The 13,021-nt window shown below is 43.9% G+C and overlaps 1 protein-coding gene across 1 annotated transcript in view; it reads right to left on the bottom strand.

Annotated features, from left to right (window-relative positions):
- LOC126237314 (uncharacterized) overlaps positions 1 to 13,021 on the bottom strand; it is a 158,230-nt gene that overhangs the window by 70,558 nt on the left and 74,651 nt on the right. Inside the window, exon 4 of the mRNA XM_049947279.1 lies at positions 10,902 to 11,014. Coding sequence (XP_049803236.1) covers positions 10,902 to 11,014 — 113 coding nt within the window. The remainder of the gene's footprint in view (positions 1 to 10,901; positions 11,015 to 13,021) is intronic.

Raw genomic sequence — 13,021 nt, 5'->3', positions numbered from 1 at the left:
ATGGCTGCCGTTTGAGTGAGAATCGTACCGTTTTAGAAACAGACTGAGTAGTGATGAATGTTCACAGTGATATTCCAGGGTGTTTTATTCGGCCGAAATGATACGTCCAGCAGCTTACATTTCACATCGAATACGATCTTCCATCGTTTCTGGATTATCTTCATATGAATTGTGGTTTTGAGAGAAACCTGAGACAAAGCCTTTGCATATAGTAAGATCTGTTTGCACGCTAGTGTTCCCAAGGAAAGGAGAAAGAAGATGGACCAGAAAGCCGTAAAAGTAATTTTTCTTGGTTGTGATGACATGAAAGGTTATCTTATTTGGTCAACAGATGACAAGAAGTTAATCCCATACGAAATTTCATTTTTGAAGAAAATACTTTACTTTAGCAGGTAGACGAGCTTGTTACAGTAGCTATGAATAATCCTGCTGAAGAATTCCAAGACTCGACAATTCTCAAAAAGGTATTTAAACTGAAGACAACGACATGAGGAAATAAATGCTATGAGAAAATAAATGGGAGAATATAGTTACGTGATTGATGAAATCTCCCATAAGATGTGAAGGTTATGTAGTTTCTACTTTACAGATTGTGAAGAGCCACATATATTTCACGTAGCTATGATGTAAGATCAATAAGACAAGTAAAAGAGAGCAATGGATCAAGAAATAAAAACATTGCAGGACAAGTAGACTTGGGTTTTTCAGCTACTTCCTTTAGGAAAAAGACCCGACAAGCCGTTGGAAGCCCCTGCAGAAATACTGAGCCTTGCTGGCAGTATAGACGTTCATGACTGCGAAAGTGTTGCCGGTACAGTATGTTGTGCACGAACTGACCTCTCGATTATGGCACATAAATGTTCGATCGGATTCATTTCGGGCGATCTGGGTGGCCAAATCATTCGCTCGAACGGTCCAGAATTATCTTGAAACCAGTCGTGAACAATTGTGGCCCAGTGACATGTCGCATTGTCATCCATAAACATTACATCGTTGTTTGGGAACGTGAAGTCCATGAATGGCTGCAAATAGTCTCCAAGTAGCCGAACATCATCATTTCCAGTCAATGATCGGGTCAGTTGGACCAAAGGACCCAGTCCATTCCATATAAACACAACCCACGCTACTACGGATCCACCACCAGCTTGCACAGTGCCTCTATGACAACTCGGCTCCATGGTTTCGTGGGGTCTGCGCCAAACTCACGTCGGTCGTCTGCTGCCATAGAACATTAACGCCAGATTTTGCCGCACTGTTCTAACGGATACGTTCGTCGAACGTCCCAGATTAATTTTTGCGGTTGTTTTACACAGTGCTGCTTGGCTCTTAGCATTGACAACTCTACGCAAAAGCCGCTGCTCTCTGTCGTTAAGTAAAGGCCGTCGACCACTTTGTTGTCTGTGATGAGAGGTAATGCCATAAATCTGGTTATTCTGCACACACTGGACGCTGTGGATCTCGGAATATTAAATTACATACCGATTTCCGAAATGGAATGTCCCATACGTCTAGATCTATCTACGAGGTGCATTCAAGTTCTAAGGCCTCCGATTTTTTTTCTAATTAACTACTCACCCGAAATCGATGAAACTGGCGTTACTTCTCGACGTAATCGCCCTGCAGACGTACACATTTTTCACAACGCTGACGCCATGATTCCATGGCAGCGGCGAAGGCTTCTTTAGGAGTCTGTTTTGACCACTGGAAAATCGCTGAGGCAATAGCAGCACGGCTGGTGAATGTGCGGCCACGGAGAGTGTCTTTCATTGTTGGAAAAAGCCAAAAGTCACTAGGAGCCAGGTCAGGTGAGTAGGGAGCATGAGGAATCACTTCAAAGTTGTTATCACGAAGAAACTGTTGCGTAAAGTTAGCTCGATGTCCGGGTGCGTTGTCTTGGTGAAACAGCACACACGCAGCCCTTCCCGGACGTTTTTGTTGCAGTGCAGGAAGGAATTTGTTCTTCATAACATTTTCGTAGGATGCACCTGTTACCGTAGTGCACTTTGGAACGCAATGGGTAAGGATTACGCCCTCGCTGTCCCAGAACATGGATACCATCATTTTTTCAGCACTGGCGGTTACCCGAAATTTTTTTGGTGGTGGTGAATCTGTGTGCTTCCATTGAGCTGACTGGCGCTTTGTTTCTGGATTGAAAAATGGCATCCACGTCTCATCCATTGTCACAACCGATGAAAAGAAAGTCCCATTCATGCTGTCGTTGCGCGTCAACATTGCTCACACGGGCAGCCATGTGGTCGTCCGTCAGCATTCGTGGCACCCACCTGGATGACACTTTTCGCATTTTCAGGTCGTCATGCAGGATCGTGTGCACAGAACCCACAGAAATGCCAACTCTGGAGGCGATCTGTTCAACAGTCATTCGGCGATCCCCCAAAACAATTCACTCTACTTTCTCGATCATGTCGTCAGACCGGTTTGTGCGAGCCCGAGGTTGTTTCGGTTTGTTGTCACACGATGTTCTGCCTTCATTAAACTGTCGCACCGACGAACGCACTTCCGACACATCCATAACTCCATCACCACATGTCTCCTTCAACTGTCGATGAATTTCAATTGGTTTCACACCACGCAAATGCAGAAAACGAGTGATTGCACGCTGTTCAAGTAAGGAAAACGTCGCCATTTTAAGTATTTAAAACAGTTCTCATTCTCGCCGCTGGCGGTAAAATTCCATCTGCCGTACGGTGCTGCCATCTCTGGGGTGTATTGACAATGAATGCGGCCTCATTTTAAAACAATGCGCATGTTTCTATCTCTTTCCACTCCGGAGAAAAAAAAATCGGAGGCCTTAGAACTTGAATGCACCTCGTACAATTCCGCGTTCAAAGTCTGTTAATTCCCGTCGCGTGGTCATAATCACGTCGGAAACCTCGCCACATGAATCGTCTGAGTACAAATTACGATACCTGCCCCTTTATATCTTGTGTACGGGATACTATCGCGATATGTATATACGCATATCGCTATCCCATGACTTTTATGCCGGCCGGAGTGGCCGAGCGGTTCTAGGCTCTACAGTCTGGAACCGCGCCACCGCTACGGTCGCAGGTTTGAATCCCGCCTCGGGCATGGATGTGTGTGATGTCCTTAGGTTAGTTAGGTTTAAGTAGTTCTAAGTTCTAGGGGACTGATGACCTCAGAAGTTAAGTCCCATAGTGCTCAGAGCCATTTGAACCATGACTTTTATCATCTCATTGTATATCAGTAGTGGGTACAGAGAAACAACTGGCAGATATCTGGACTAAACTGTTCCTGACAGCTAATATTTCACTTGTTACTCAAGAGTCTGAACGCCGACAAGAGTATATTGGTACTGCCTGCCGATAAAGGAAAATCGATCGTCGTAATGAAAACCTAAGCTCATGAGCAGAAGAACCGCGACATATTAGATCCAACGACTTACAGAAAACTAAGCGCAGATCCGACGCATCGGATCATACGAAATACGAATCGGTTAATCAAGGCGTCTTTCCTCTCGGCGGAGATGCAGAGGAACCTGCGTTACATAGAAGCCCCATCACCTTCGCTGTATAGATTACCAAAGATCAATAGGAATAATGTTCCATTAAGACCTATTGTTAGCCCCCCTGGCACACCGACGTATAAACTGGCGAAGCACTTGGCCTCTCTGCTCCAGCTGCAAATGGGGAAGACTGACACATACTAAAGAACTCAGGACATTACTTTCAGATACTGAAGAAACTAAAACTTGGACCACACGACATCCTGATAAGCTCTGATATTGTTTCTTCGTTTATGAAAGAGCCACTCAATGACTCTGTGGAGAACTTTGGTTCCATTTTCGCGCAAGACATCACCAAGTTCTCATGAATATCTCACCACGATGTGAGCGTGTGGGTGCTATGCTGTCATTCTGCGCAACGGATTAATCTGAGATGTACCCTTTACCCTGTGGCTCCTGCAAGATGCAATTTCCACCCCCACACTACTACATAAGTCAGACAGAGGCTTATAACGTTCTAAAGAGAAATGCCTGAGAAACTTTCAGCAATAAATATCTTCTCGAGTCGTCCGCTGTAAGTAAATGACACAAAAATTCACAAAATTTCTTATGTAACTAGTGGGATACTTGGGTAATGGAGTAGTGCTAGTTAGTGTAAGTAAACATGAAACTAACGAAAATTATTTATTTTGCAAAAATTCTGAGAAATCACAATGACACTTTTAGTTATGAACTCAACAAGTTATTTCCGGGTTCTTTTCGGAATGTGAAGTTGCCTCTTGAGGATAGGATTCGCTAATGAAATTTCTATATAAAGTTTAAGATGGTTATTTACTTGGCAGAATGGCTGAGAGCCGCGCCTACTCAACTTGAATAATTATCCGTTAGAATGTTGCTAGGTACGGTCGAGGCTGTCGTGTGTGAAATGCAGTGAAGTGTACTGTTGTGGAGGAAATATGAGGCTCGCAAGAGCTGTAGCGCACAATACGGTAAGCTGCGATGACTACTGTCTGCGCCGCTCGCTGCTGACACATAAGATAACTCCCGTCCTATCTGGATTGACTTCGCCAATCAAACTCTCCCTATGCCTTGATGAAGTCAAGGACTCCTATTCGCCCCTAGTCTAACTATTGGTGTGGTACACCGGTCAGATAACCAGTCCACCGCGATGCCACTCAATTCGCTCGCAGGCGTTTAACTATAACTCTGTCCGTTCACGCCGCACAATAAGTGTGGCGGCCAACACAGTGAACAATGCTTAATCGCAAGCACTCAATATAGAGTCGCACTTCGATTCGCTCTCGACAGAGGTGCTCTCCCAGTGATGTTCTGAGGAGAGACTTGTTCCTCGCTCTTTGAGTACACGTACGAGGGCACACACTCTCATTATGTGTTCTCACTCCAAGAGCGACAGCGAAACGGCCCCTCTCCACACCAGACGTGAAGGAGTATATCTTTCGGTCTCTTCCATCACTTCTTCAGCTCAAGGCGCCAGGAATATCGTCTGCCAATCAGCATTGCTCTTCTAAAACGGGAGAATGACGTTTCGTTTAAGGCGACCAATCCAGAAATCTGTAGCACCGGCGTTTGGCGTTTGCGGTCTCCCTGTGAAAACCTCTGAAACTCCGTGCTATGTTTGCAAACAATGCGTAGGCTGGGCGCTTCCACACAATGTAGCGGAATTTGCTTTTAAGCCAAACACGGGGTCGTTCTCCCTTTCACTCGGGCAAATGCTGTCTGCTCTACGGGCAGTCGCCAGCCGTCGTAGATAGGTTGACTCGTACTCTGAAGAGTCCGGCCCCCCGGCGTGCGGTTTGCCTCTCCTGAACTAAAAGCCCCTGCGACCATCGTGTCTTGACTGTGTGTGGTTACGTCAGCTCGAGTATTTCAATCTCGGTGCGCACTTACGATTTACTAGTTATTTGCATATCGTTTACATGAATTCATACAACATTGACTTTATCTTATCGAGTTTGGGTTCGAATGAAGCGTCTTGATGTGCGGAATATGATTGTGGGGGCGTAATATGTAAGCAATGTAGGTCAGGAGACCACGACGTCTTACAACGAGCTATTTGACATGGTATGGCAGCTTCTATGAACTGCTGGAAGGCGTCGCCACGAGTAGTCCTCTTAGTCCACTGGCGGCCAACATCTTCGTGGAACATTTTGAAGCACAAGCACTGGACTTGGCACCTTGTAAACCTACGGTGTGGTACAGGTACGTCTACGATACCTTCTTTGTGTAGAGCCATGGTGAGGAACAGCTCTGTGACTTCCTAAGACATTGGAATAGCCTCCATGCCAATACAATATTTACAGTGGAACTAGAAATGGAATAACAGCTACCCTTTCTCGATATGCTGGTCACAAGGGATGGTGAAAACCTGGGACACAGTGTATATCGAAAACGGACACTCACGGACATATACCTGCATAGTCTATCAAATCACCACCCGAGTCAGAGAAAGAGACGTGATTAATACGCTCGTAACGCGAGCAAGACAAATACGAGAGCTGCAGCACCTCAGACGAGAGATGCAAAACCTGAAAAGCGTTCTGTGGAGCAATGGGTGCTCCACCAGCTATATAATAAGTGTAACAAAGGTCATACATTCGCAGAGTGACGGACAGAATCAGCCTCGTAATACGCAGACATGGCGTAAAGACTATCTACAAACCGTCAAAGAAGATCAGAGAGAGTCCCAGATCGGAAAACGTGAAAAGGTATCCACTTGCAATGGCGGGAATGTACGCGCATACCTTGTACACGCGGAAAAGTTTGTACTGGAATGACTGGACGATCAATCAACACCAGTATCACTGAACATAAGCGGCGTTGCAGATTGTGGCAGGTGGAGAAATCTGCTGTGGCAGAGCACGCGCCGTGTGAGACGGACCACGTAGTAAATAAAATAAATGTCGTGTGACTAGGGCCTCCCGCCGAGTACAACTTTCGCCGGGTGCAAGTCTTTCGATTGGACGCCACTTCGGCGACTTGCGCGTCGATAGGGATGAAATGATGATGATTAGCACAGCACAACACCCAGTCCCTGAGCGGAGAAAATCTCCGACCCAGCTGGGAATCGAACCCGGGCCCTTAGAATTGACATTCTGTCGCGCTGACCACTCAGCTACCGGGGGCGAACGGACCACCTAGTAAAATTCGCCGACACGGGAGGTCTAGCGGTAGCGAAATGTTCAAATGTGTTTGAAATCTTATGGACCTTAACTGCTAAGGTCATCAGACCCTAAGTTTACACACTACGCAACCTGGATTATCCTAAGGACAATCACACACACCCATGCCCGAGGGAGGACTCTAACGTCCTCCGAGACCATGACTGCAGCACCCAGACAGCTCGGCTAATCCCGCGCGGCGGCTGTAGCGAAGAGCTATGACACCCGCTTGTCCAGAGAAGCTACAGAAATACACAAACATGAGAATAGCTTCAACAAGAAAGAAGAAAACCTCAAGATGAACGGATCTTGGATTCCCGTGCTGCAGCGAACGACCTTTGCTCGTAGCAAGAGGAGAGCCGCACAGGGAATGATCATGGAAAAGCCCTTGGACGTTGGCGCGTCAGGCAAATACACCTGCGGTCGCGAGCTCGACTCCAGGCTACCACCGGGAATGCAGAGTGAAGTTTTGACAATGCCAACCACTCGTACTGGCGAAACGTCAGAAAATTATCAAAACAATGTCGTCCGAAGAATCCGAGATAGAAGCCAACAGACAGTTTTTCAGTATGGGAATTACTGCATGCAGAAGACTGGAAGACACTTCTTTTATTTAATAACCCGACTACAATTACAAACTCTGTAGACGGATGGGTCACATGGTTTGCACAAAGAGGGATGGAGAATACTTTGCCGGTGTCACGAATGAGTGATTTGCCTGCCAACAGGCTCCAGCCGTTGCTTACCCTGTTAAATGACAACGTTGGGGTGAGCGCAAAGTTGGGCCACTGTTTCTGCATCTAACTCTACCTAGACTAATTCAAGGGAACATTTGTTGAAGGTGACTTCTAACAGCCGTCAAGTAATGTATGAAATGGATGTTTGACCATCAGCTCCTTTTTTATTTAAAACCCAAATATCGACCGGTTTCAGTCACAGACCAACTTCACGGCTAAGGGTTAAAACAGTTTAGGCCACAACATCTCATCTATCGTGGCCATGTCTCATATATATAGCATGGTGATGATGTGGCGCAGACTAATAGCGAAATTCTGCATGAACCGCTGAATTTTGGGAATATCGATGCTGTTGATGACCTCCTGAATGGCTGTTTTCAGCTCAGCAGTGGTTTTGGGGATATTGCTGTATTGCAGTCGAATTTCCGGGAGAGAATATGTTGTGGATAGATGCACTCCACTCAACCACATATGGATTGCAACTGGCTCGTTCTGGCTTTTCTCCACTTTTCGCTTCTTTATTGTAGGCTGTTTTCAGGTGTGCGCACTCTTCAGAACTCTCGAACTTGGATGCGTCAAATTATCCCCAACGTATGTTGCCAGATTCACAGTGTCTGCTTCTACACGCGTGCTAAAACAAAGCTCACAGGCAGCGCCATTCTCAGTTGGTTAGTCACTAAGGGTATCGTGTAAGAATGGTGCATTGACAATTGGTAAGGATTTGTCTAATGCGCAACTGTTTAAACTAGATGCTAGCTGTGTTAAACTTACTCAAAATTTTTGTTCACGGAGCTGGCTCAAAAATGTTCAAATGTGTGTGAAATCTTATGGGACTTAACTGCTAAGGTAATCAGTCCTTAAGCTTACACACTACTTAACCTCAATCATCCTAAGGACAAACACACACACACCCATGCACGAGGAAGGACTCGAATCTCCACCGGGACCAGCCGCACAGTCCATGACTGCAGCGCTTCAGACCGCTCGGTTAATCCCGCGCGGCGCGGAGCTGGTGAGATGTGATAATAAAACCGTTACAATCCTTTATTTTAAGCTAGAATTTTGATGTTTCCAATTAATTGTGTGTTATATGTGATTGTCTCGGGGTTTTGGAAGTTTATGTGATGCTGCATGTGCTAGTTACTTCATGAAGCGTTGTTTTAGACTTGTTCATTGCCATTTTCTTGTAATTTTTGTCACTGAGGTGGAAGTGCCATCTTCAAATATTATGGATCTTGAATGAACAGCTAGCAGAAATTTAATTGGCACACAAATGAGACCATGATAGCTGACACCTTGGACAAATCTATTCTCCGGATGAGCGTCGTATCCGTTGTGTGCAATATTTAAGTCCGTGGTTAACAAGGGCCACATGTAACTGGCTACCTGTAAGCTGCGAAGCAATGTTCATTTCCAGTTACTTATTTATGGATATCGCTGTGGCTTGGAGTTACTTGATTTTGTATCTCAGAATTATTATGGAAATGGAAAAGGATGTAGATGAAGATGAAAGGGGAAATATGATAGTGCGTGAAGAGTTTGACAGAGCACTGAAAGACCTGAGTCGATACAAGGCCTCGGGAGTAGATAACATTCCATTAGAACTACTGACGGCCTGGGAGAGCCAGTCCTGACAAAACTCTTCCGTCTGGTGAGCAAGATGTATGAGACAGGCGAAATACCCTCAGACATCAAGAAGAATATAATAATTCCAATCCCAAAGAAAGCAGGTGTTGACAGATGTGAAAATTACCGAACTATCAGTTTAATAAGTCACGGCAGCAAAATACTAACGAGAATCTTTTCAGACGAATGGAAAAACTAGTAGAAGACGACCTCGGGGAAGATCAGATTGGATTCCGTAGAAATATTGGAACACGTGAGGCAATACTGACCCTACGATTTATCTTAGAAGAAAGATTAAGGAAAGGCAAACCTACATTTCTAGCATTTGTAGACTTAGAGAAAGCTTTTGACAATGTTGACTGAAATACTCTCTTTCAAATTCTGAAGGTGGAAGGGGTAAAATACAGGGAGCGAAAGGCTATTTACAAATTGTACAGAAAGCAGATGGCAGTTATAAGAGTCGAGGGGCATGAAAGGGAAGCAGTGGTTGGGAAGGGAGTGAGACAGGGTTGTAGCCTATCCGCGATGTTATTCAATCTGTATATTGAGCAAGAAATGAAGGAAACAAAAGAAAAATTCGGAGTAGGTATTAAGATCCATGGAGAAGAAATAAAAAACTTTGAGATTCACCGATGACATTGTAATTCTGTCAGAGACAGCAAAGGACTTGGGAGAGCAGTTGAACGGAATGGACAGTGTGTTGAAAGGAGGATATAAGATGAACATCAACAAAAGCAAAACGAGGATAATGGAATGTAGTCGAAATGAGTCGGGTGATGCTGCGGGAATTATATTAGGAAATGAGACACTTAAAGTAGTAAAGAAGTTTTGCTATTTGGGGAGCAAAATAACTGATGACGGTCGAAGTAGAGAGGATATAAAATGTAGACTGGCAATTGCAAGGAAAGCGTTTCTGAAGAAGAGAAATTTGTTAACATCGAGTATAGATTTAAGTGTCAGGAAGTCTTTTCTGAAAGTATTTGTATGGAGTGTAGCCATGTATGGAAGTGAAACATGGACGATAACTAGTTTAGACAAGAAGAGAATAGAAGCTTTTGAAATGTGGTGCTACAGAAGAATGCTGAAGATTAGATGGGTAGATCACATAACTAATGAGGAGGTATTGAATAGGATTGGGGAGAAGAGGAGTTTGTGGCACAACTTGACTAGAAGGAGGGATCGATTGGTAGGACATGTTCTGAGGCATCAAGGGATCACCAATTTAGTATTGGAGGGCAGCGTGGAGGGTAAAAATCATAGAGGGAGACCAAGAGATGATTACACCAAGCAGATTCAGAAGGATGTAGGTTGCAGTAGGTACTGGGAAATGAAGAAGCTTCCACAGGATAAACTAGCATGGAGAGCTGCATCAAACCAGTCTCAGGACTGAAGACCACAACAACAACATCTCAGAATTTGTAATAGTTAATACATGTTAAGTAGCCAGTTTGCATTGTATTTACTGTTCCCTCTACCAATCAGTGTAACAAAAGTTTTTATTGAGAAAACTCCTGTTTTGGGCAAAAACACATCAACAGTTGCGACAATGAAGTAATAAAGGAAATTCGAAAACATTTTATCTGAAACAGGTTGTTGTTTACTCATTTCATACACCAGTTTTAAATCTGTGTGAATTTACTTTACAACCATTCATTTCTCTTGGCAGTTTGCTAAAGCTTGGGATACAAAAATACAGTACATGTTCTAAATTATGAAGGAAAAGATTTAACATCTGTATTATTTGTCGTGTCCATATATTGTTAAGAGACAGCCAGACTTCTGGCAGGTTGGTTCGCTAATGTCGCCCCAACTGTCAGCCCATAACAACTTACACAAAATGAGTCTAGCGACTATTTAAGTTAGACTGTGGCTCACCAATGAATCGCTGTCGGGCATTTTACACGGGAGATAGGCAGTGCTGCCGACAACCACCGTCACCACGGAAGACGACCGTTCTGCGCTCTGCTCGCCAGAAGAGCCGTCTGAACCTGGAAAGGAAATGCCCCAACGTAATGACGCTTTTGGTTATTATAATGAAATCACGGATTGAGTGTCCTATGCTCTACACCAGGAAATAAAAATGGCTCTGAGCACTATTCGACTTAACTTCTGATGTCATCAGTCCCCTAGAACTTAGAACTAATTAAACCTAACTAACCTAAGGACAGCACACACTTCCATGCCCGAGGCAGGATTCGAACCTGCGACCTTAGCGCCTAGAACCGCGCGGCCACTCTGGCCGGCACCAGGAAACACCTCCTGGGTGGCAGGAAAAGATAACAACATAGTCCTGCCGGATAGCTAACAAGCAGACAAATGTGACCACAGAGTTTTACTCATTTCTTTAAATGCAGAAGCGTGACAAGAGAAATAATATAAATATCACGCAATGATGGTGATTTAAATAACATTTTTCAATAATTTTCATGCGTTTATTCATGGAGTATTCTAATTTTCTGGTGTGAATAGTGTATCCTTGGGCGAATTATGTAATTGTATTACATAATCAATATCCACTTCAGGAATATATCCATGATTAGAATCATTCTTCACTTTCTTTCTATTTCTCATGTTGTTGTTGTTGTGGTCTTCAGTCCTGAGACTGGTTTGATGCAGCTCTCCATGCTACTTTATCCTGTGCAAGCTTCTATTCTCTTCTTGTCCAAACTAGTTATCGTCCATGTTTCACTTCCATACATGGCTACACTCCATACAAATACATTCAGAAACGACTTCCTGACACTTAAATCTACACTCGATGTTAACAAATTTCTCTTCTTCCGAAACGATTTCCCTGCCATTGCCAGTCTACATTTTATATCATCTCTACTTCGACCATTATCAGTTATTTTACTCCCTAAATATCAAAACTCCTTTACTACTTTAAGTGTCTCATTTCCTAATCTAATTCCCTCAGCATCACCCGATTTAATTTGAGTACATTCCATTACCCTCGTTTTGCTTTTGTTGATGTGCATCTTATATCCTCCTTTCAAGACACTGTCCATTCCGTTCAACTGCTCTTCCAAGTCCTTTGCTGTCTCTGACAGAATTACAATGTCATCGGCGAACCTCAAAGTTTTTACTTCTTCTCCATGAATTTTAATACCTACTCCGAATTTTTCTTTTGTTTCCTTTACTGCTTGCTAAATATACAGATTGAATAACATCGGGGAGAGGCTACAACCCTGTCTCACTCCTTTCCCAACCATTGCTTCCCTTTCATGCCCCTCGGCTCTTATAACTGCCATCTGATTTCTGTACAAATTGTAAATATCCTTTCGCTCCCTGTATTTTATACCTGCCACCTTCAGAATTTGAAAGAGAGTATTCCAGTTAACATTGTCAAAAGCTTTCTCTAAGTCTACAAATGCTAGATACGCAGGTTTGCCTTTTCTTAATCTTTCTTCTAAGATAAGTCGTAAGGTTAGTATTGCCTCACGTGTTCCAACATTTCTACGGAATCCAATCTAATCTTCCCCGAGGTCCGCTTCTACCAGCTTTTCCATTCGTCTGTAAAGAATTCGCGTTAGTATTTTGCAGCTGTGACTTATTAAACTGATAGTTCGGTAATTTTCACATCTGTCAACACCTGCTTTCTTTGGGATTGGAATTATTATAGTCTTCTTGAGGTCTGAGGGTATTTCGCCTGTCTCATACATCTTGCTCACCAGATGGCAGAGTTCTGTCATGACTAGCTCTCCCAAGGCCATCAGTAGTTCTAATGGAATGTTGTCTACTCCCAGGGCCTTGTTTCGACTCAAGTCTTTCAGTGCTCTGTCAAACTCTTCACGCAGTATCTTATCTCCCATTTCGCCTTCATCTACATCCTCTTCCATTTCCATAATATTGTCCTCAAGCACATCGTCCTTGTATAAACCCTCTATATACTCCTTCCACCTTTCTGCTTTCCCTTCTTTGCTTAGAACTGGGTTGCCATCTGAGCTCTTGATATTCATACAAGTGGTTCTCTTCTCTCCAAAGGTCTCTTTAAT

Source organism: Schistocerca nitens, chromosome 2 (assembly GCF_023898315.1).
Source record: "Schistocerca nitens isolate TAMUIC-IGC-003100 chromosome 2, iqSchNite1.1, whole genome shotgun sequence".
NCBI classification, from domain to species: domain Eukaryota; kingdom Metazoa; phylum Arthropoda; class Insecta; order Orthoptera; family Acrididae; genus Schistocerca; species Schistocerca nitens.
This window is presented reverse-complemented; position numbering and strand designations above follow the sequence as displayed.